This window comes from Vombatus ursinus, unplaced genomic scaffold, assembly GCF_900497805.2.
Source record: "Vombatus ursinus unplaced genomic scaffold, bare-nosed wombat genome assembly UNPS02010769.1, whole genome shotgun sequence".
Classification (NCBI taxonomy): domain Eukaryota; kingdom Metazoa; phylum Chordata; class Mammalia; order Diprotodontia; family Vombatidae; genus Vombatus; species Vombatus ursinus.
In genome coordinates this window covers 2,590,565-2,611,424 of record NW_020950547.1, presented here as the reverse complement: position 1 = coordinate 2,611,424, position 20,860 = coordinate 2,590,565, and the positions used below count along the sequence as shown (strand labels likewise).

The 20,860-nt window shown below is 43.7% G+C and overlaps 1 protein-coding gene across 3 annotated transcripts; it reads left to right on the top strand.

The window, feature by feature from the left end:
* The first annotated feature begins 347 nt into the window (after nucleotides 1-347).
* On the top strand, nucleotides 348-10,793 carry OS9 (OS9 endoplasmic reticulum lectin). 3 transcript variants are annotated; one of them, XM_027854969.1, is made up of 16 exons: nucleotides 348-540; nucleotides 1,059-1,235; nucleotides 1,846-1,909; nucleotides 2,037-2,113; nucleotides 2,354-2,452; nucleotides 2,720-2,930; nucleotides 3,048-3,152; nucleotides 3,349-3,449; nucleotides 3,642-3,693; nucleotides 5,311-5,399; nucleotides 5,693-5,941; nucleotides 6,434-6,623; nucleotides 7,176-7,340; nucleotides 7,644-7,759; nucleotides 8,057-8,111; nucleotides 8,201-10,793. In XM_027854969.1, the coding sequence occupies exons 1-16, from the start codon at nucleotides 379-381 to the stop codon at nucleotides 8,230-8,232; spliced, it is 1,944 nt and encodes a 647-aa protein (XP_027710770.1). In that variant the 5' UTR covers nucleotides 348-378; the 3' UTR covers nucleotides 8,233-10,793. The 3 variants fall into 3 exon arrangements, with proteins under 3 accessions (XP_027710770.1, XP_027710769.1, XP_027710768.1); XM_027854968.1 differs by having other exon boundaries at nucleotides 3,051-3,152; nucleotides 8,057-10,793; XM_027854967.1 differs by having other exon boundaries at nucleotides 8,057-10,793.
* Nucleotides 10,794-20,860: the final 10,067 nt, after the last annotated feature.

Here is a 20,860-nt window from a genome sequence, read left to right as displayed (position 1 = left end):
ACCTAGCTACTGATTGGCTGATTCAGCGCTGACTCCAGCCAATCCACTCTCGGCAGGTAAGAGGCTTTAGAAATCACAGAGCCGAAGCCCACCTCCTCCCACTCGCCCCCCCCCCCCCTACCACCCCCGCCCTGGTCCGTCAGCCTGTCTTTCTGTCCCTCCCTCCGTCCATCTTTCTGTCAGTCCTCCCGTCCGTCCGTCAGTGCGTCTCTCTCATGCATACAGCCCGACATCACATAGACCCAATAGGAGCCCGAGCCGCTATGACGGGCAGAAGGGAGAACCAGTGAAACCCCTAGACGTAAGGGGGAAGGGCGAGGCGGCTGCCCGGTTCAGGGCGGAAGCGGGTGCTCTCCGGTTAGGGCCGAGGGACGAAAGATGGCGGCGACGTCGCTGTTCTTTCAGCTGCTATGGCCTCTGCTCCTGGGGCCGCTGTTGTCCGACTTGCCGGCCTGCGTCGTCGGGAGCTTGAACCTGGAGGAGCTGAATGAGATGCGGTACGGCATCGAGATCCTGCCGCGGCCTGTCATCGGGGGTCAGGTGAGCCTCGGGGGAGCAGGAGCAGAAGAGGGGGGGGCTGGCGCAAGGGGCGGGGGGGGGCCGCGGAGGGGGCGAAAGGAGGCTGAGGACCCTGAGAGACGAGGGCGAGGGGGCATGGAGGAGGACCCTGGGAGACGTCACTCCATCCCTCTGCGGAGGAGGGTTGGGGACCGCAGACACCCAGCCTAAGATCCTCCGCTTTACAGATGGGGAGACTGAGTCCCCGAAAGGGGAAGTGAGAACCTGGCTCCCCTTGTGTGAATGCAGGCGGGAAGCCCGCCTGGCTTCTCTGTGTCGCAGAAAGGAACAAAATGCACGGAACACACCCGTGCGGACGATGCCCATGCCATCTCTTCCCTCCCACGGACAGCCCTAGACATAGTTCCCATTTCCCTCATTGACTGCGTTCGTCTTCCAGGCTTGGCTAGGGATGTCATTGTTGTCGTCATTGATCTCTGCCAACCTCTCTCCCTCTATTCCACCCCCAAACCCCCAAATCCTATTCTCTCCTCTTCCAGAGCCAGTCTTCAGAGGTCATGGTTGTCTCCTCCAAGTACAAACAACGATATGAATGCCGTTTACCAGCTGGAGCCATTCACTTCCAGCGGGAGCATGAGGAGGAGGCCCCTCCTTATAAAGGGCCTGGAGTCCCTGAGTTGCTGAACCCAATGAGAGATGCACCCTGCTTAGTGAAAGTGAATGGGGCTGGAGGAGGGAGAAGGAGGGCAGGAGACCAAATTAGATAGAGTGGCTAGTTGAGTGGAAAGCCTGGAGGGTTGGCTGTCTAGGAAGGAGGGTATAGGGACTAGGCCAGGGCATAAACACACCACACAAGAGTAAAGACGATGATGAGGACAAAAATAATCCTATACTCAGGATAGATCCCAAGTATAACCTACTAGAGTATTGGGGTGTAAGGAGTTATGGTATTAGGTTGAGGTTAGAGAGTTTGGGAGGAGGGGTTCATCTGGAGAGGGAAAGGTTGAAGGATGGGGATAAAATTAAAATCTGAGGGTTTCTAAAGAAGTGAGATGTGGGAAAATCTGTTGTTTCCCCTTCTCATGAAAGGCAGAATGGGGGGGAGGCGGGAGCTGAAATTGCAGCTGGAGGAAGTTTAGACTTCAAGGAAACTTTGAAGGAAGACCTGGAGACAGGGAGGTCAAGGGGCAGTAAGGGATCTCCTTCCATAGAGAACATAAAGGATTCCCTGCTGCAGAAAGTATAAAGGACAAAAGGATCTTGAAAGCTGGACAGACACCCCCCCCCCCCCATAGCCCTACTGACTGTTAACTTTGTCATTGTTAGACCAAGGACTGGTGGACATATGAATTTTGTTATGGACGCCACATACAACAATACCACATGGAAGGTGATTCCTCTAATTCCTTAACTCTTCCACTAAATCCTCTAAAATCCTCTATGAAGGGTAGCCTACTTTATTCTGACCTCTTCCCTTAAAGAAGAGTAACAGTTCTCCCCTTTGGTATTTCTTGTAGATTCAGAGATCAAAGGTTCTGTTCTCTATCTTGGATATTATCAATCTTCCTTCAACTGGGATGATGAGACTGCCAAGGTAGTGGTGGTTGGAGGGTTGGGAGGGAAAGTAAGGATCCTGCTTGGAGTCTTGAAAACTCTGGGGAATAGGCAATGGGTCTGGGTCTGCGTTAGTCAAACTGGCTTCTCGGGGTTGAATGCCCATTCAGACTTGGCTCCTGGGGTCTTTTTCAAAAATCTTAGCATTTTCTGGGCTGCCCCTCCTACTTTATTGTATGTCCCCCTCCTCTTAGTCTCTCTTGCCTCCTCTGTATATCAGGCCTCCAAGCAACACCGTCTGAAACGCTACCACAGTCAGAACTATGGAAATGGCTCCAAGTGTGACCTGAATGGGCGACCCAGAGAGACTGAAGTCCGGGTGAGTTTGGGGAAATGGAAACCAATCTCTCCTCATGACAAACCACTTGAACCTTGAGGGTAGAGAGCAGAATTGTCTCCTAATGGCCAGTCCCCAAAGACTTAATGATCTGATGCTCCTTTTTCTGCCTTGTCACTCTAGTTAATTTTCTATATAATGAAGGTTTTTATTCCCCTTTTCAAACCTCCCCCTTCCACTCCCCAGTAGCAACAATAAACCCCACATTATCCTAATCCTTCCTGAATTAACCTGCTCTCTCCTGGTCAGTTTCTGTGTGATGAAGGTTCAGATGCTTCAGGTGACTACATTGATCGGGTAGACGAGCCTCAGTCATGTTCTTATGTGCTCACTATTCGGACCCCTCGACTCTGCTCGCATCCTCTTCTTCGGCCTCCTCCAAGTGCTGCTCCCCAGGCCATCCGATGCCACCCTACCTTACAGCCAGAGCAGTATGGAGCATATATCCAGGGACAAGTGTGTGAGTCTCAGGGGTACTGGGATATATTTGAGGGAGAGGAGTGGGGGGAGAGGGATTATTTTGAACACCTAGTCTTCTTACGATCTCCAATTAATTTCCCTTTTAATTTTTCTCCAGTAGATGCAAAGCATAAAATTGAAGAAATCTCTGAGAAGCTTCACAACCCAGACCTTGAAATGTGGAGTGAGACAAAGTTTGGGGTCCTCAATACAAAGGGAACAGGTCATATTTCCTCTCAGTTATCCTGTGACGTGACTCTTCCCTGCTAGTTATAGTAGCCCCTGGGAAGGGAAGGGGGTGCCACATATCTTGACCCCTTTGTTCCACCTGTTGAGATCCATGCAGAGGAGGTGCAGGTGTAGTTCCCTCTGTTATCTTTTTCTCTTCAGACCTTGCCTTGTCCCATCCCCACTCCCAGGTGTGACCCCACCCAAGGGTGACCCCAGTGAATCAGATATCTGGAACAAGCCCCCTCAGACTGAAGAACAAGCCCCCCAAAAGCAAGAGGCTCAGGCTGAGGTAAGTGCCAACTTCTTTTTGGTTGTCCATTCTGAACTGGGAGAGAGATGAGGTAGTGAGGGTCATTTGTGATAGGACCATCATAAGATACCTGAAGTTTACCTGACGTGGAGGGATACACTTGGGTGCTGGGTAGTTTGGGGGAGGAAGCAAAGAGCCATTAGAATCTACCTTTCTTTCCCCCCTAATTAGGAGCAGGACCCCAACCTGGAGAAGGAAGGTCCAGCACCAGATCCTGTAGATGGTGAGTTAGCTCTACTCACACTGTGGGTGGAAACTGGGAAAAACCAGAAGAGGAGGTTGTGGGTAGCCTTCATGACAGGGCTTTTGCACAAATTCTCAGTTCAGTAGGAATGGCTTCTGGACAACCATTTAATTCTTTGGGTCTAATGGGGCATGTAGGACCTAGGAAAATCCTATCTCTACCCCCCAGAACTCTCCCTCTAGTCCTTCCAAAAACTACAGAGTTTGAGCAGAGTACAAGTGATGGCATAATAGGGCCTTGTAGCTTAGTAGCCAAGCCTGTGGGATATTAACACTGCCATCTGTTTGTCTACCCTTTGGTCTCCCTCTCCTTTCCTCTCCTCTCCTCTCTCCTCTCCCCTCTCCTCTCTCTCCCTCCTCTCTCTCCCTCCTCTCTTCCCCCTCCTTACCTACACGTCCAATCAATTGCCAAATCCTGCAGTTTCTACCCCTGTGTCTCTCTCACCCATGACTCTTCCTTTATATTCACTCACATAGTCACCTGAGTTCAGGCCCTTATCACCTTTCACCTAGACTATTTGCCTTGCTCTTCTAATAAATCTGCCTGCCTCAAGTTTCTCCCCACCACAGTACTTCCACCACACAGCTGTCTATAGGATGTTCCTTAAGCACAGGTCTGACCATGTCACTTATTGACTCAGCAATTGCCAGTGGCTCCCTATTGCCTCTTGATAAAATATGTATTCTTCCCTTTGACTTTTAAAGCACTTCACAACTTGGCCCTTTCCAGATTCATTATACATATGTCTTCCAGAACTCTCTGGCCTAGCTCATTTGGCCTTCTTTCTGTTCTTTTCCCTTCTGGACTCTGAACTGCCAATCAATCCCCCTTGCCTGGATTACTCTCATTCCCTACCTCTATCTCTGAGAATCCCTCAGTTTCTTTAAGGGGCAGCTCAAGAATCACTTTTTACATAAACCCTTTCCTGATTCTCTCCTCACCTGCTGGGTCCCTTCCTTCCTTCCTTCTTTCCTTCTTTCCTTCTTTCCTTCCTTCCTTCCTTCCTTATCTTATATTTAAATACCTTGTTTTTATTTTGTATTTATTCTGTAGGCACTTAAATATGTACACTTTGTCTTATCTGATAAAATGTAACTCTTTGAAGGTAGAGATTCTTTCATTCTTTGTGTTTGTATTCCCAGTGCTTAGCGCAGTACCTTGCAGATAGTACACATAAGTCTTGTTCATTTGATTTAGCAGTATCAGTAATAAGTGCCTTACATTTGTGTAGGGTTTTTCAATTTGCTTTCATTTTATTTGATTTGATCTTCACAAGTGTCTTTGAGATAGACAGTTCAGGTATTATATGACAAAACTGAGCCTTAGAGACCTGGGTTGGCAAATTCTATAGCTAGTATGTGGCCACACTGGGATTGGAATCCAGAGCCTTTTAATACTCACTCCTCTTAAGTACCTCTTAACATTCCAGCTACCTGAGTTCTTTATGTGAGTCTTTATTTCACCCATTAGACTGGTAACTGGGAGGGCATGAATCTGTCTCCTCTATTTCTCCCTCCTTTTTTCTCTTCACCTCATCCCAAAAAATCTGGAAAGGGTTTTACACGAACTGGATATGCTCCTGCCCTTTTTCTCCAGGTTTCCACGACAATGTGCAGGTCAAAGTCATTCGGAATCCAGGAGACTTGGTTCGATTCATTGAAGAACTGAAAGGTGGGACAAAAAAGGTATGGCACTCAGTGTGATAGAGTGTTGTCTCTGGTGTGCCTTTATTTATTCTTGTGATGGCAACTTAATTTATTTGTTCTGGGTTTCTCGTGTATTTTCCCTGCCTTGAGTCTTTTCCTTCTAAATTAGCTGTCCTCTCTCCCTCCCCCAAACCTATAAAGACCCCCTCCTTCCTTTTATTTCTCCTGAGACCTTCTCAGGACCACTCTGACAAACATCTGGCTCTTATCTGTCCCCTTCTGGACCTTACTTCCTCACCTTCACCCTTCAGCTTTTCTTTTCCCCGTAACAGGGGAAACTAAACCCAGTCCAGGAAGGAGATGCGGAGACCACTATGGAAAACACCCAGGAGGGGCCAGAGGTCAAAGCTGATGGTGGTGAAGAAGAGAGGAGTGAGGAGGAAGAAGAGGATGAAGAAGAACGACTCTTGGGGGAATTTGAAAAGGAGCTAGAAGGAATGCTGCTACCTTCAGACCGAGGCCGACTTCGGTTTGAGGTGAAGACTGGGATGGAGAAGGAGCTGGATAACATTATCCAGGAGGTGAGACATGTCACCAGTCCGATGCCATCCTGGGAGACAGAGGAGAGGACAGTGGGATCACAGAGGATAGGATAGGAGCAGAAGGGATAAATAATAATGATAGCTAACATTTCCATACTATTTCAGTAGTTTACTTAAGTGCATTTCATTCTCATTTGAACCTCACAAAAACCCTGTGAAAGCTGGTATAAATATTATTATCCCCATTTTACAGATCAGGAGATTGAGGCTCAGGGATTAAGGGCACGTAACTGATGACTGAGATGAGACTCAACCCAGGTGCTCTGGATCTAAATTTAGTAATCTTTATTTTATACCCCAGCTACCTTCTTCAGCTGTGAAGGAGGGTTATAAGGCTTGGGAGAAAAGGGGGTTGGAGCCTCTATTAGACCCCAATCCAGGGGGCCGAGGGCCTGGATTCCTTAACTCCCCACAGCTGCCTCTGACTTCTTCCTTCCCCTCCCCCCATCCCACTTCTTTGGGTGTTTCTAGGCAGAATCGGAGCTGGACCCAGAAGAGCCGAGGAGTGCAACAGAGCGTAGCCAAGCCTCCCAGGCCTTGGCATCCACTCTTAATAAGCTCATTCAGAGGATGGATGGAAGGCAGGGAGCTGACCAGGGGGAGGGACCCGTGGATGGTGGTACTACCCCTCCAACTAGCCCTCCCCCGCCTCAGTCCACAGGTAAGAACAGTCATTCAGAAGCGGAAAATTCAGTGACTACTGCACTCCTCAGCCAACCTTGTTCTCAAGGCCTATATGCCAAACCCATCAGTTTCAAATGAGCCGGCTCATCTTGGCTTGGTTTCCAGACCCATCCAGCATGGGATTCTGCACTTGGTTGCTGTCATTTTGCAAAAATGGATAAGTTCATTGCTGATGGATGGATTTCATTTATGGAATTTATAGTTATACCTAACCCCCCCCCTTCATTTTTCAGGATCCCATGGATAATGGCCAACATAAAAGAGGGCTTAGATTGGGATAGGGAATGACGATGGGAAGGGAACCCATTAGGTTTGTTGGAGAGCTTACTGGCCTAATTTATTTTGGAACCATTATGTACACAAGGATTGTTATAACAAGGTAGAAGAGTAGGTGGGGCTTGGTAATAAGGATGGCCCTTTTATCCCTGACTTAATGACTTCTGACTCTGTCTTCTCCATTCCCTTGTGTTTCCTTATATGCCATTCTTCTTCTCCCTGCTCCACCTGCCACTGCTGTGTTCTCCAAAAGATGAGGAAACTGAGCGCCGGGTCAGAGTTCGGGTCACCAGACTCCGTGCTGGAGGCCCAAATCAGGATCTGTCTGTCTTTGAGATGAAGAGGGAAAATCCACAAGTGAAACATATAGAGGGACTGGTGAAGGACCTGCTTGAGAGGGAGGGGCTCACAGCTGAAGGTGGGAAAGAGAGACTTGGGGGACTGGGAGGGCTGGGGGGTGGGGGAGGGCTGGCCAAGGAGCGGGTGGAACACACAACAGAACATTTATTAAGCACTTGCAGGGCCCAGTGGTAAGCTTCTAGAATGCCAAGCGAGTCCCTGCTGTTAAGGAGCAAACATTCCAACTGGGAGAGACAACTCTAAGTGGAGGCTCATGGTTGAAAGTGGAAGTTGTGGGTGGACCTTTGGAGAGGGGAGCCATCTTTTGGAAAACCCTGCTGAGCTTTCTAACTCTCTTCTCTCCCTCTGGCCCCTCACCTAGGTAAAGTTGAGATCAAGATTGTTCGTCCAGGAGCTGGAGAGACTGAGGAGGAGGATGGACATTGGCTGTCTGATGAGGACACCAAGAACCTGAAGGAGATTTTCTTCAATATCCTGGTGAGGCACCTCTCTTCCAATCAGGTCCTTCATCCCCTTTTTTAAAATTTTTTTTTTATTGTCAAGGCAACAATTGGGGTTAAGTGCCTTGCCCAGGGTTACACAACTAGTAAGTGTCAAGTATCTGGTCTGAGATTGGATTTGAACTCAGGTCCTCCAGACTACAGGACCGGTGCTCTATTCACTGCACCACCTAGCTGCCCCTGTCCTTCACCTTCTTGTCAAATGTTCCTAGTGCTTCCTCTGGTTCTTCAGTTGATATGTCCCATCTCATCTACCCTTCATTTTGTCCTTCAGATCCAGGGAGCAGAGGAGGCCCAGAAAGAGCGACAAAGACAGCGTCAGTTGGAGAGTAATTACCGACGAGTATGGGGGCCCCAAGGGGAGGAGGGAACTGGGGACCACGAGGAGTTTGACTTCTGAGATGCCTTCTCCCCACAGTCACTCTGAAGAGTCCTTCTGAACCTCTCTAACCTGTCACCTGCACCGAACCCCCATTTTAGTGTCCCCAGAAATGGAACAACAGACTGGAGCCGAGCTGTGGAGTCCAGGGGACTCGGGAGGGGTTCTTTCATCGGGGGTATTGGGGCTGGGTGGGATTTAGCATGCTATTGTTACAAGATGTTTGTAACGATATAGGGTTCCCCTCAAGATTAGTGTAGCCTTCTCCCTCTCCTGTAATTTCCCAACTTTAGCTCTTTCCCCTAAATCTCCACTTATCCTTTTCTAGCTCTTTATCTCACTCTCTACCCTGACGTACTGTGGCCTATTAAAAAAAAATTACAGGGGATATTAAGGCAGGGTGGAAAGTAGTGACCATTAATAGGGCTTGAATTGCCCTGATTGCTCTATCCTGGGGTGTTACTCATTTGCAAATATTCCCAGTAGTATGCCTGTCCCACTCCTCCTTCCCTTAGAGAGTTTCCCACCTCCTACTATTTGGAGTTATTTTGCTCCCATGCTTAGAATGGGATGATGTCTAATTGGAATTCTCCCAGTAATTTCTCCTGCTTATGATTTGGAGGGTGAGGGTGAGAGGCAACTTCCTCCTCTGGTTGTGATGCCATAGGAGATGGGAGAGGCCTTCACCACTAGGAACTGGGGTTTCCCTGTCCCCTCTTTTTGAATAATCAGGTTTCTTAATAAAGTGAACTGGACCCTGAAACTGTCTGTCTATTAGAGGTAGGCTTTCTTTACTCATCACACTTTGCCTAGAGAAGGGCGTTTCCTGTCCAGAGGAAAGGAAGGAACCCCTTTTCTCACCTCTACCTTGCTCAGCTTCTTGCTTGGGGATACATTCTTCCGATTCTGCTCTCATTCGACTTTCAAACTACTACACTTGTTCAGGGTGGGGGGAGTGACATGGACACAACTATTCATGGCAGAAAGCAGTTAGGCCTAAGCAAGGCTCAGACACTTTCTGCTTTATCTTCTTTTTTTTACCTGTCCCTATTGTGGCTGTTCTCAACTCCTGCTTCCTTGGCACTGGTTTTTCCTCTCCTTCCACCTTGTGTCTAAAATCTGAAACCGGGGTAGTTAGTGTTTGCAGTGTAGATAACCAGCCTTAGAAAGGGATTTCCCTCCCATTCCTAATTTTTTAAGGTTATCTTTTCCTCCCCCCCCCAACACAACCTAAGCCCACCAAGGGAATCTGCTCCTGTCCTCTCCATCCTTCTGTCTTCCTTGCACACCTGATGTTTTCTTCTTGTGGGAGGAAATTAGGTTGTTATTATCACCATAAAGCATTGGGATATTTTAAAATTTTGGAATATATGATTCTAAGAAAATTACTAGGATTGGAAGGTAGGGAAGGAGGAGTCAATCTTCAGCAACAGAGCTAATAGCCTGGCAGAGATTGATATGAAATGTTCATTGGACCCATCTGCTGTCAGTCTTTCCAGCCAATTGGAACTTCGTAGGAGGTGCCAGAAGGAGCCAATTATGATGCTTGAAAAGATAGTTCTGAACACTTTGGGAGAGAACCATGATAAGGGCTAGTTTTGAAGGCTTTGAAAAGATGAAGTTCGAGAGCTACATGAGATGGGCCTTTGATAGACTGAGATAGTAGCTAGGGGACCATGAATTGTTTCACCTAAAGGGGTGAGACTTTAGGGAGATCCAGGAAAAATATATTCAGCTGATTGAAGGATAGGGCACAAAGAGAGGTCGAAGGTGACAGTAAAGCCAGGGTTAGAAAGGATTAAAATGAAAAGTATCCCTATAACTTTGGGAAGTGATGGTTCCATATCTGACATGTTGCTTCAATTTATTTCTTGCCTTAATTATCTTGTAAAGCTCTTTAACCCTGACTTTGTACTGGTTGAACGGAAGTCATACTTGCAAACAGCTGACCCCAAGGGTAGGAGAAACCTTCAGATTTCCTTGGGAGTCAGGTGTGAGCTGGTGGCAGCAAGAGAGAGAGAAGGAAGAAACCCTGGGGAAGGGGCTTTGGGATTCAGCTGCAGAAATCATACTCATCCTCCCAGGAGCCAGTGGTGGAATGCAAAACCTCTGAGCCTGCTTCACATGAGTGGGTCTGGTATTGAAGGCATGTCACGGACAGACCACTGGGACAGGTGATGCAAACTGAGATTCTCGTCACAAGGAAGTGAAGGCTCATGAAGAGCAGGTGTGTTATCCCAGAGAGTCTCTGAGCTTGAAGGAGGCTGCTACCGTAACAAATATATTAGATACCTGTGGATGGTTGGCTATTCACCACCATTTTTTCAATCAAAAGTTGCAACTGCAAACTGTTTTCAGAATTTTTTTTTTCTTTTGGAAGGAGTGTTGATTTTTTTCCCCCCAGGAGCTGCTTGCAGAAAGCAGGAACCTTATAAACCCTGCTTGCTTCAATTCATTGAACTACACCTTCAGTTAAAGAATTATGAAGACAGAGAAGACTCAGACTAGATATGTTAACCAAAACCACTTCTACAGTTGGAAAATAGCTGTAAATGGGAAAGAATTGTTCTCTCTTTTTGTAAATTTTGGAAGGGGGAGTTGTTAAAAAAAAATGCCCTTTTTGGATTGGAAATTGTGTTATTACTGTGTATTGAAACATTATAAAACCATAAGATAATATTTCAGGAAAAACTCACTGTGGGGGAAGAGCAAGGCAGGAGCCAGCTTGAAAATGACCAGTGACAGTCATCTTAAGACACCAGTAAAGGAGGTGGCGCAGGTCCAAGCAGGTGTGCAATAAATATTGTATAGCTATTGTCCTAACTCCATGAAGGGAACAGTAGCTGAGGGCAAATGGAGCTTGGTGAAATGGGCCAGACAAACTACCACTTTTGGTGTCTGAGGTGTATAGAACCTCAGAAGGCATCTAGTCCTACCTCTCCTGGAAGGAGAATCTAAAACATATTTGACAAGTGTTTATTTAGCCTTTGCTTGAAAAAACCTCCGGGAAATAGGGACCCACTCTTGCCTTGAGCCATCCATTTCACTTTTAGATAGCTCTAATAGTATATTTTTCCTTAGCTTAAGCCTAAATTTGCTTTTTGGCAACTATACCTGTTCCTCCTGGCTGTATCCTCTGGGTCCAAGTAGAACAAACCTAGAGGGAATTACCCTCTTCCATAAATCAGTCCTTGATATGCTTCAAGACAGCTATTAGCTATTAGCTTGAGTGGACCAAGTATTCTCCTAGCTAAACATCTTTTAACTTCAATTGATTTTAGTATGTCATAATATCCAAGTACTTTGCTGTCCTGGTTAACTCTGGATGCTCTTTAGTTAATTGATAATTTTTCTGAAATACGGTACACTGAGCTGAACATAATACTTCAGATATAGCCTTTGTTGAGTAGATGCCTTCCTATTTGAAGTTCAGGATCTCCTATGATAACCTTGCTGTATTTAGTCTTGCTCCATGTTTGTATGAATGTAACAACTATCCTTGTTGAGGTAAGCAAGAGAGAATGCTGGAAAACAGGTATCCGAGCCTCCATCCTCATTTTTCCTCTACTAGTGGTATTCTAGTAAAAAACCATCCCAAAGATCCAGCCTTGCCCTCCTTGTTATAGAAAGATTTGGGTTATTAACCAAGACATAGCTGGTAGCATTCTGTCCTGGAGGAGGGTCACAGGACTGAGGGACTTGTGTGGCTGAGGAAGACCCTGTCCTTGCAGTAGTAGAAGAGGATGGTATCTACCTCACTTAGTGTATAGCCTTTCCTTCCAATATCTGTAGGAAAGGAGAAAAGGAATGGTGGTGGGGAAGAGAACAACTAGGTTCAAAAATAGGACTGCTATATATAACTGCATGGTGTGAACCTGGATTAGGGTTGAGACAACTACTTGGAGATAAAGAGGCATTCTTTACTTAAAGAGAGACATAGCCTTATCAATTCCTAGGAATCATAGTTGCTATATGTTCCTTTAAGTGAAAGCAACATCATGAGATTGATCTACCTGTATCCAGATGTGGAAAAATAAGCAAAAAAATATATATTGCCTAGCTTCTCACCTGGATAGGAAACTTGTTGAATTTGTCTGTCCATCTATAGATGGCAGCTAGGTGGTGCAGTAGGTAGAGCCCTGGCCTGCAGTTAAGAAAATCTGAGTTCAAATCCAACCTCAGACATTTACTAGCTATGTGACCTATGCAAGGTTCTTAATCTCTGTTTGCCTCCTTCTTCTCCAAAAGAGGTAACAGCAAAAACAACAGAGAACTGAGGACTTCACTTCCTGCAGGTATGGAGCTGGGAATAATTTTCAGGGAGCTGTTTAGACTATGGGATATTTGATTTGTTGTGAGTAAGTCAGTTACTTAAAATTCAGGTGGGTCTGCCTCCTGGAAGAAAAGGCAAAGGGACTCAAGGAACACCTTTCCATTCTGCTATCAAGGAGAAGCATTCTTTTATTTTTTTTTTTTTGTTTTTTTTTTGTTTTTTGCTAGGCAATGGGGTTAAGTGACTTGCCCAGGGTCACACAGCTAGTGAGTATTATGTGTCTAAGGCCAGATTTGAACTCGGGTCCTCCTGACTCCAGGGCCAGTGCTCTATCCACTGTGCCACCTAGCTGCCCCCATGAAGTATTCTTTTAAAATGTGCAAGAGGGTCTTTCATGTGGAAACAAATAAGATCTGAAAAGGCAGAAGGGAATCCTGATCTGTGTCAGGAGGTTGGAACATGGAAGGCTATGATCTAGAACACAGGAGAAAGGGATCACTAAACACTTGGAGCTCTTCAAAAATACCAAAATCTTTTAAACATGCTGTTCTCATTGTGGAGGGAGCTGGACTGTTTGATAGGGAAGAAGCCACCCGTCTTCCAAAGAATGATAATCTGTATCCACAAGTACTCTCAAATGAAAGATGGCTAGAGGAAGAAAAAAAGCATAGTGGGGATTGGTGACTCCATGCTGAGAGGGCACTTAGGGGATTTCCAGCCAAGACGGCTACCTGAATGGAATCAGGCAGACCAACTCCCCCTCCCCTCCAACAAAACCTAAAAATGTCACCAGACCTAATAATGATCAAGAAAACCACCAAGAAACTATAGTGGATAACTTCTTTCAGCCCAGAAATGGAAAAAAAAAAAGTCAGCATGAAACCCATAGGAAAGCTCACTCACCAGAAAAGCCAGTGCCAGTGCTGGCAAATAAGATCAAAGCTACCCAGCACAACCAGAAACCCTGCAAACACGCAAGGCACTGTCCAGAGGCAATAGGAGCAGAGGGACTCCACAAGAAAGTGTCAAGTGATTGGTGCACAATGTAGATCTTAGAAGTCAAAGTAGAGTAGCAGAGACCAGTTGGGTGTGCTTGCTGTCAGTGAGGCACTCAGACTGGGACACCAAAGGCCCAGAGATTCTAAAGTCCCCAGCACTCAGTCCTGAGATTCTCTACAGGGCCCTGAAGGTCCAGTGCTCTGAACCTCAAAGATCCAGAAGGGTCTAATTTGGGGAGGTGGAAGTTTGCACAAGAACCCAGGTGATCCAGGTTGAAACCAAGCAGGGTTAACTACCCCACCCAAAAGCACAGAAGGAGGTAAGCTCAGGTGTTGGTACAAAGGAACTAAGGTGAGATAAGTAAATACAAGATACAGAGCACTATAGGGAATTATATTAAATCCAGAGATAATCCAAAATCCAGAAGGGAAGAATAGAATCAAAGGAGATAACCCTATAGCGAATTCAAGCAGAGATTCAAAAGAAAAAAAAATTGATTTTTTCAGGACTAGATGAATACCTAGAACAGGTGGGGAATCTGCAGCCTTGAAGCTACACATGGCCCTCTAGGTCCTCAAGTGCAGCCATTTGACTGAATCCAAACTTCACAGAACAAATCAAGATTTGTTTTTGAGGACCTAGAGGGTCACATGTGGCCTCAAGGCTGTAGGTTCCCTACCCTGACCTAGAAGAAATTAAGAAAGAGATAAAAAGATGAAATAGGTGGTCTGGAAGGAAGAATTGGAAAGAGAATAAGTAGCTTGGAACAGAAACCTTAACCAAGTAATAAACTTCTTCAAAATTAAAAATAGACCAAACAAATCAATAGCTCCATGGGACAACAGAAATATTAAAACAAAATCAAAAGATTGAAAAATAGAAGAGAATATCAAGTATCTGATATCAAAAGCAACTGACCTGGAAAATAGGACAAGGAGAGATAGTTGAGAGGCATGATACTGAGGTAGCTATTTGTGGACCTGATAACAACAGAAAGGTCTTTTGTCTTCCCGGGGCATGTATCCGGGAGGTGACAGAGAACCTCCCAAGACCTGTCAAACTAGATAACTACTACCCACTTCTGGTGATTCACATGAACGCAAATGATGCTTCTAGAAGGAATCTAGGAAGCATCACTAAAGATTGCAGAGTTTGAGGGCAAGAAATGGAAGACTTTGGGGAAACAATTGGTATTTTCATCACTGCTGCTAATCAAAGGCAAAAGCTTTAGAAGAGAAAGCTGGACTCAGGAAGGGAACAGCTGGTTAATAAGATAGTGTAGTGAAGAGTGCTGGATTTGGAGCCTGAGGGACCCAGGTTCAAATCTTGGATTTTACTACATGAATAACCCTGGGCAAATCAGTATATTTGGGCTGTAGTTCCTTCATATATAAACTGAGAACATTGTTCTGGATGTCTGAGGTCCCCTTTGGCTCTACAGCTATGTTTCAGCAAATGGGATTTGGACTTGTGGACCACAGCTTAACATATCTGAACAACATGCTCCTGGCCAGGGATGGAGTTCAACAAGAGATAGTAAAAATATATTTGTCTGCAGTCCTTCAAATCTAATCAAAAGGCCTTCAAGCTGAAAAGGAAGGGGGAGGAAAAAACCTGCTAATATATTCACCAGACTAGATGCTAGGAAGAATAGATAAAATATAAAGGGAAGAATATCAGCAGAGAAACATTTCAGGAATCTCTTACATACAGTATTTCTTAGCTTCTTTTCTGTCAAGTGAATCTGTTTCTCTGTCTGTCTATCCATCTCCTTAGTTCATATATATTTCTTATCTCCAAATGTTCAATGCTTTTCCCCGTCTCCTATTTCATATATACCATACATATCCTCAACCTCCTAACACACATCAGGGTTCCCCTCTGCCTCTTCAGAGCCTTTCTGTTATTTTCATACTGAAAATTCACAGGAGATGAAATCCAAGGAAGGAGCCAACAATTAAACTCCAAGGTCTCAGATGGCTGACTATATATAAATTAAGAATGGTTAATAAGAAAGGCCCAATATTGGAGGATCTGGGAGGGGGAGGGGAAGGCATGCTAATGCCTTTTTGAAGCTATAAATTACTATAATCATTCTTTAAAGAAATTTGGAATTATACAAATAAAGTGGCTAAAATGTTCAAACTCTTTGACCCAGGGATTCCATTACTAGGAATATGCCCTAGGGAGATTATTGTTAAAAAGAAAGACCTTATAAACACCGAAATATTTATAGTAGCATTTTATGTAGTAGCAAAGAATTGGGAAAAAAAGTAGATGCCCATCAATTGTAGAATGGTTGAACAAGTTTGTGGTATGTAAATAATGGAATATGACTTTGCTGTTAAGTAACAAAGAATGTGATGGAGAAGGAGAAACATGGAAAGAGTTATATGAACTGATACAAAGTGAATGAAAGCTAAGAAATACATACACATATACATATGTGTATATACATACATATATATGTATATCATGCAACATTGTAAATGAAAACAACAATCCCAAGACAATTGAAAATGAAGACTACAAACTTACAAAGAATGAGTGCAACCCCAAAAAAGAGACGTGAGAAGATACCTCCACCATTTTGCAGAGATGGAGGAGGGAGGAGTCTACAAGTGTAGGACGTTGCATAAAGTCAGATTTTCTTAATGTATTGATCAGTTTTGCTGATACTTTGTTTTCCTTTTTTAAAAATTATTTGCTATAGAGGATGGTTCTCTGGGAGAGTGATAGGGAAAGATACAGGAAGAACTTTAGACAATGTAAAAACAGAAGATACTAATAAAATTTATTTTAAAAACAGAAGAAAAAAACATGGAAGGGGAGCTAGAAATACTAGTACAAGAAGACAAATAAGACATAAGTGGTGAAGCAAATTAATTGAGTTACTGTGTTGTATTTTAGGGGATCAGATCTATTAGAAACAGATTTATTAATGTATCAAGCAATTGCTAGGAGGAATTTTGGCTGTTATGGATTCTGCCTTATCAGTCAAGAATCCCAATTAAAGGATGATATCTAGTGGTTTATATACCATGCCAAGGAGTTTCTAGAGAATTCAAAGCAATTATCTCTAACTGCATCTTTCATTATAGTTGCAAGAGCAGAAACAGAAAACAAGTTAAAGATATATTTATGGTGTTAAAACATGATATATCAGTAACAAAGCCTCAAGGATGCAAAATGAAATGAAGGTAGTGCATGAAATGAGGGGTCAAACAATGTTATTAGAACAGATGCAAAGGCTATTTTGTATCTGAAATACTGTAGAATTACTAGGATCTTCTGGTGTTATCTAGTTAGTTGCCACCTGGGCAATTAATTTTGATTCTATAGCCAGTGGCTTAATTAAATGGCCTCATTTTTAAAATGTTTTAAAATGTTTAGGACATTAAGGCCTTTTAATTCTACTTTAGTTTTAATTTTGAAACAATAATTTGCTTCTTCATAAGTATCACTTGGCCTCGGTGCTGCTATTTAATGAATGAGACCCAGGACAAGAGTATGGCCCCAGAAAGCTATACTTTTTTTCAAAAGGCACAGAATAGGTCAAAGGGAAGGGGATGAAGTAATGGTGCCGATTAGGGAAAACAAAATATTCTCAGGAGGAGATTCAGAAACCAAAAGAGAGAAGCATGGTGGAAAGCATTGGGTTGGAGATCTGTGGAGGAAAAAACAAAAGCATTTATCATCCTATTATTCTCTAGTTTGCCCATTTCCTTAAGGATTTAAGGCTGTCTGTCATTGCTGACTCCTCTTTGTGCTTTTGTTTTCCTTACGAAAACATGGCTTTCTTGAACTAGAATGACATTCAGGTATTGGTACATTTGGCCCCCTAGCTCCATACATCTGTACCATGGGATCTAGCATTATGGCCCAGGGATTGGCTTTCTGCTAGTGTTGTATGATTCAAAGAGTGCTGGCCTTGGGAGGAAGATGAGACTTGCCTTCAAATCTTGTCTTCAGTACTACTTAGTTGTATGACCATGTGCAAGCAAGCCTCTTAATCTGTCTGAGCCTCATTTTGCTTGCCTGTTAAATAGGAAAGAAGATACCATAGTACCTATTTCACAAATCTTTTGAGTGGTCCAAGTGAGAATGAGGAACTGAAATGAAAGGTAAAGAACATGTGAGGGCATGGATCAGTGGAAGCAGAAACAGAAATAATATTGTCATCAGATTCTGCTCCGGAAAGAAGAAATAGATGGGGAGTTAGGGAAACATCACAAGCCCAACACAGAGGCCTGATGTACTAGTAATGGGGGGTTTTAATTACCCATATTTCTACTGGAATTCTCTCTCTCTGACAAAAAAAAGAGCAGCTAATAATTTGTTTTAGATTTCAGTATACATGTTGGTGTTCCCTCAAACACACTGTCTCTCTTTCTCTCTCTCTCTCTCTCTCTCTGTGTGTGCGTGTGTGTGTGTGTGTGTGTGTGTGTGTGTGTGTGTGTGTGTATAAAATCAGGGTCAGGAGGACATGAGTTTGAATCCCACCTCAGACATTTACTAGCTCTATGACCCTGGGTAAGTTAACCTCTCTCAGTCTCAGTTTCCTTTTCTATAAAATCGGAACAACCAGAACACCTAGATCACAGCATTGCTGTGAAATCAAATGAGAAAATATATGTGAAGCATTTTGCAAACCTTGAAGCACTAGATAAATATCAACTATTATTAAGTTCCTATTTCCTCAATTTACCCAGGGCAGGGGTAGAGAGAAAGTAGCTAGATGAACTGAAAACAGCTTATCCTGGCTTTTAAGAGCCTATTTTAAAATTTTCAGGGATGGGCATTTACACCTTGGAAAATGACAAATGCTACAAATCAGGGCTTGATTTATTGTCTTGCTGATTGTCTAGACATAAGAAAGTAATGGAGATATTAAAAATGCAGGTTAAAATTGTGTCATGCACTTTATTTCACAAGAGAGTAGGTTGTTAAAATTACCAGCACAACCTTGCCCAGCTCCTATGCCCTACTTACTTACCTCCACCTGGTACATGCTCCTATGACCTACTCACTCCCACCTCAGCTACATGCAGTGATAGACACACCGTTGATCTTGCACCCACAGTGCTCCACTTCCATAATGAAGAATTCTGAAAACCTATTATCCAATTATAATCTTCTATCACTCCATCTCTCCCAGCCTTTCTCTTCTGAAATTTTCTTCTTTGTCCTTATTGTGACCTCTAATCTTTCTACCTTTTAGTACTTTCCCAGGCCATAACTTTGGCTTTGGTTTCACTTTGCTGCCTTCTTATCTTTTTCTTTGAGTTAACCAGTTCAACTCCAAACTATCCTTTTTTCTTGAATTTATGCCTTGCCAAACCCCAGTTCTGTATTACTCCTACCATTTGGCTTAGAAGTCACACAACCATGCTGACTGGGTCTGCTAGATGTTATCTAAACTCAAATAGTAGGGCAGCTCATGGCACAGTGGATGAAATTCTGGGACTGGAGACAGAAAGACTCATCTTCCTGAATTCAAATCCTGCCTTAGACACTTACAATCTGTGTGACCCTGAGCAAATCACTTAACCCTGTTTGCTTCACTTTCCTTATTTTTAAATTGAGCTGGAAAAGGAAATGGCAAATCACTCCAATATCTTTGCCAAGAAAATCCCAAATGGGGTCACAAAGAGTGGGACACAACTGAAAAATGACTGAATAACAAACAGCAAAACCTCAAATAGTCCTTCACTGTAGCAAGGCAATGGTTTTCTTCCTATTTAATTTCCTATCCCATCCCCTGTAGTATCTATTCCAAACTCTCCCTTCTCTCCTTCATCCTCCTAGTTGAGGACCTCAACTTCACACTTTACCGGGAAAATCAATGCCATTTGCTGTGAACTCTTTTCCCCTTCTTTATATTTTACAAACCCTTGATATCATCCGCAAACTATCTACCAGTCTCTGAGAAAGAGGCAGCTTTTGTACTTACTAAGGCCAAGCTCTCTTCATGTACTCTCAATCCCCTTCTTTCCCTCTTCTCTAGCTGATTGTCCCACTATGATACACCTTCTTCTCTTGTCTTCACTTTCTCCCTATTATTTCTTTTTCTGATGCTTACACACATGCTCATCTCAATCTTGAAAAATCTTTGCTATATCCTACAATCCCCACCATTGTCTGTTCTCTCCTTTTCTTAACCAAACTTGGGGGGGGAGGAAAAATTTATACTCATTTCCTCCACTTTCTTTCTTTTTCTCTTTCAAACCCTCTGCATTCTGACTTCCAACCTCATTACTCAAGTGAAATTATCCTTTCCAACATCATCATTGATCTCTTCATTGCCCAATCCAATGACCTTTTCTCAATCTTTATCTTTCTTGACTTCTCTGCAGCATTTGACACTGCTGACCAACCTTTCTTCTTGGAACATTATCTCCTTCCTGTGTTTTTGTGATACAGCTATCTCTGGGTTTTCCTCCTTCTCTCTGACTGCTCTTTTTCAGTCTCCTTTGTCAGATCATCATAATAATAACTAGCATTTATATAATGCTTTAAGATTTGCAAAGTACTTTCAAATGTCATCTCATGTTCTCCTTTCAACAACCCTGGGAAGTTTGTGTTATTATTATCCTCATTTTATATATAAGGAAACTGAGGCAGACAGGTTAGGAGACTTTCAGTTATAAAGTTAGTAATTGTTTGAGTCAAGATCTGAACTCAGGTCTTCATGATTTCAGTAATCTATTGACACCTAGGTGCCTTTTTTCTTTGTCAGATCATCATTCATATCACGTTTCCCATCTGTGAGTCTACAGATTTTATCCTAGACTCTCCTCTCTTCCTTTCCATTCTCTTCTCTTCTTTCTCCTCTTTTCTCCTCTCTACAGTCTCTCTTGGTGACCTCATCAGTTTATATTGGTTTAATTATTTCCTATACGTCTCTCCTGAACTTCAACATCTTCAACTGTCCATTGGATATTTTAAACTGGATGTCCAACAAGCATCTCAAATTCATTATGTCTAAAGCAGAATTCATTAGCTTTCCCGCAAACCCACTACTCTTCTGAACTTCCCTGTTTCTGTGGAGGGCACCACCATCCTTCCTGTCACTCGTGTTTGCAGCCTCAACTCTCTATTCTCATCCCACTTATACAGTCAAGTGCATAATCTTGTTGTTTGTACCTCCAGAACATCTCTAGCATCTGTTTCTACACTTTTTCTACACATCTTCTCTACACTCACAGAACTAGTTCAGGCCATTATCACTCCTGATTACTCTATCAGCCCTATTGGTCTTAAGTCTCTTCCCACTCCAATCCATCCTTCACGTAGTTGCCTAAGTGCTTTTCCTAAAGTGAAGGCCTAACCATGTAATTTCCCTACTCAATCAACTCCTGTGATTCCCTATTACCTCTAGGATCAGCTGTAAACTCTTTGGTCATTTAAAGCCCTTCCCAACTTCA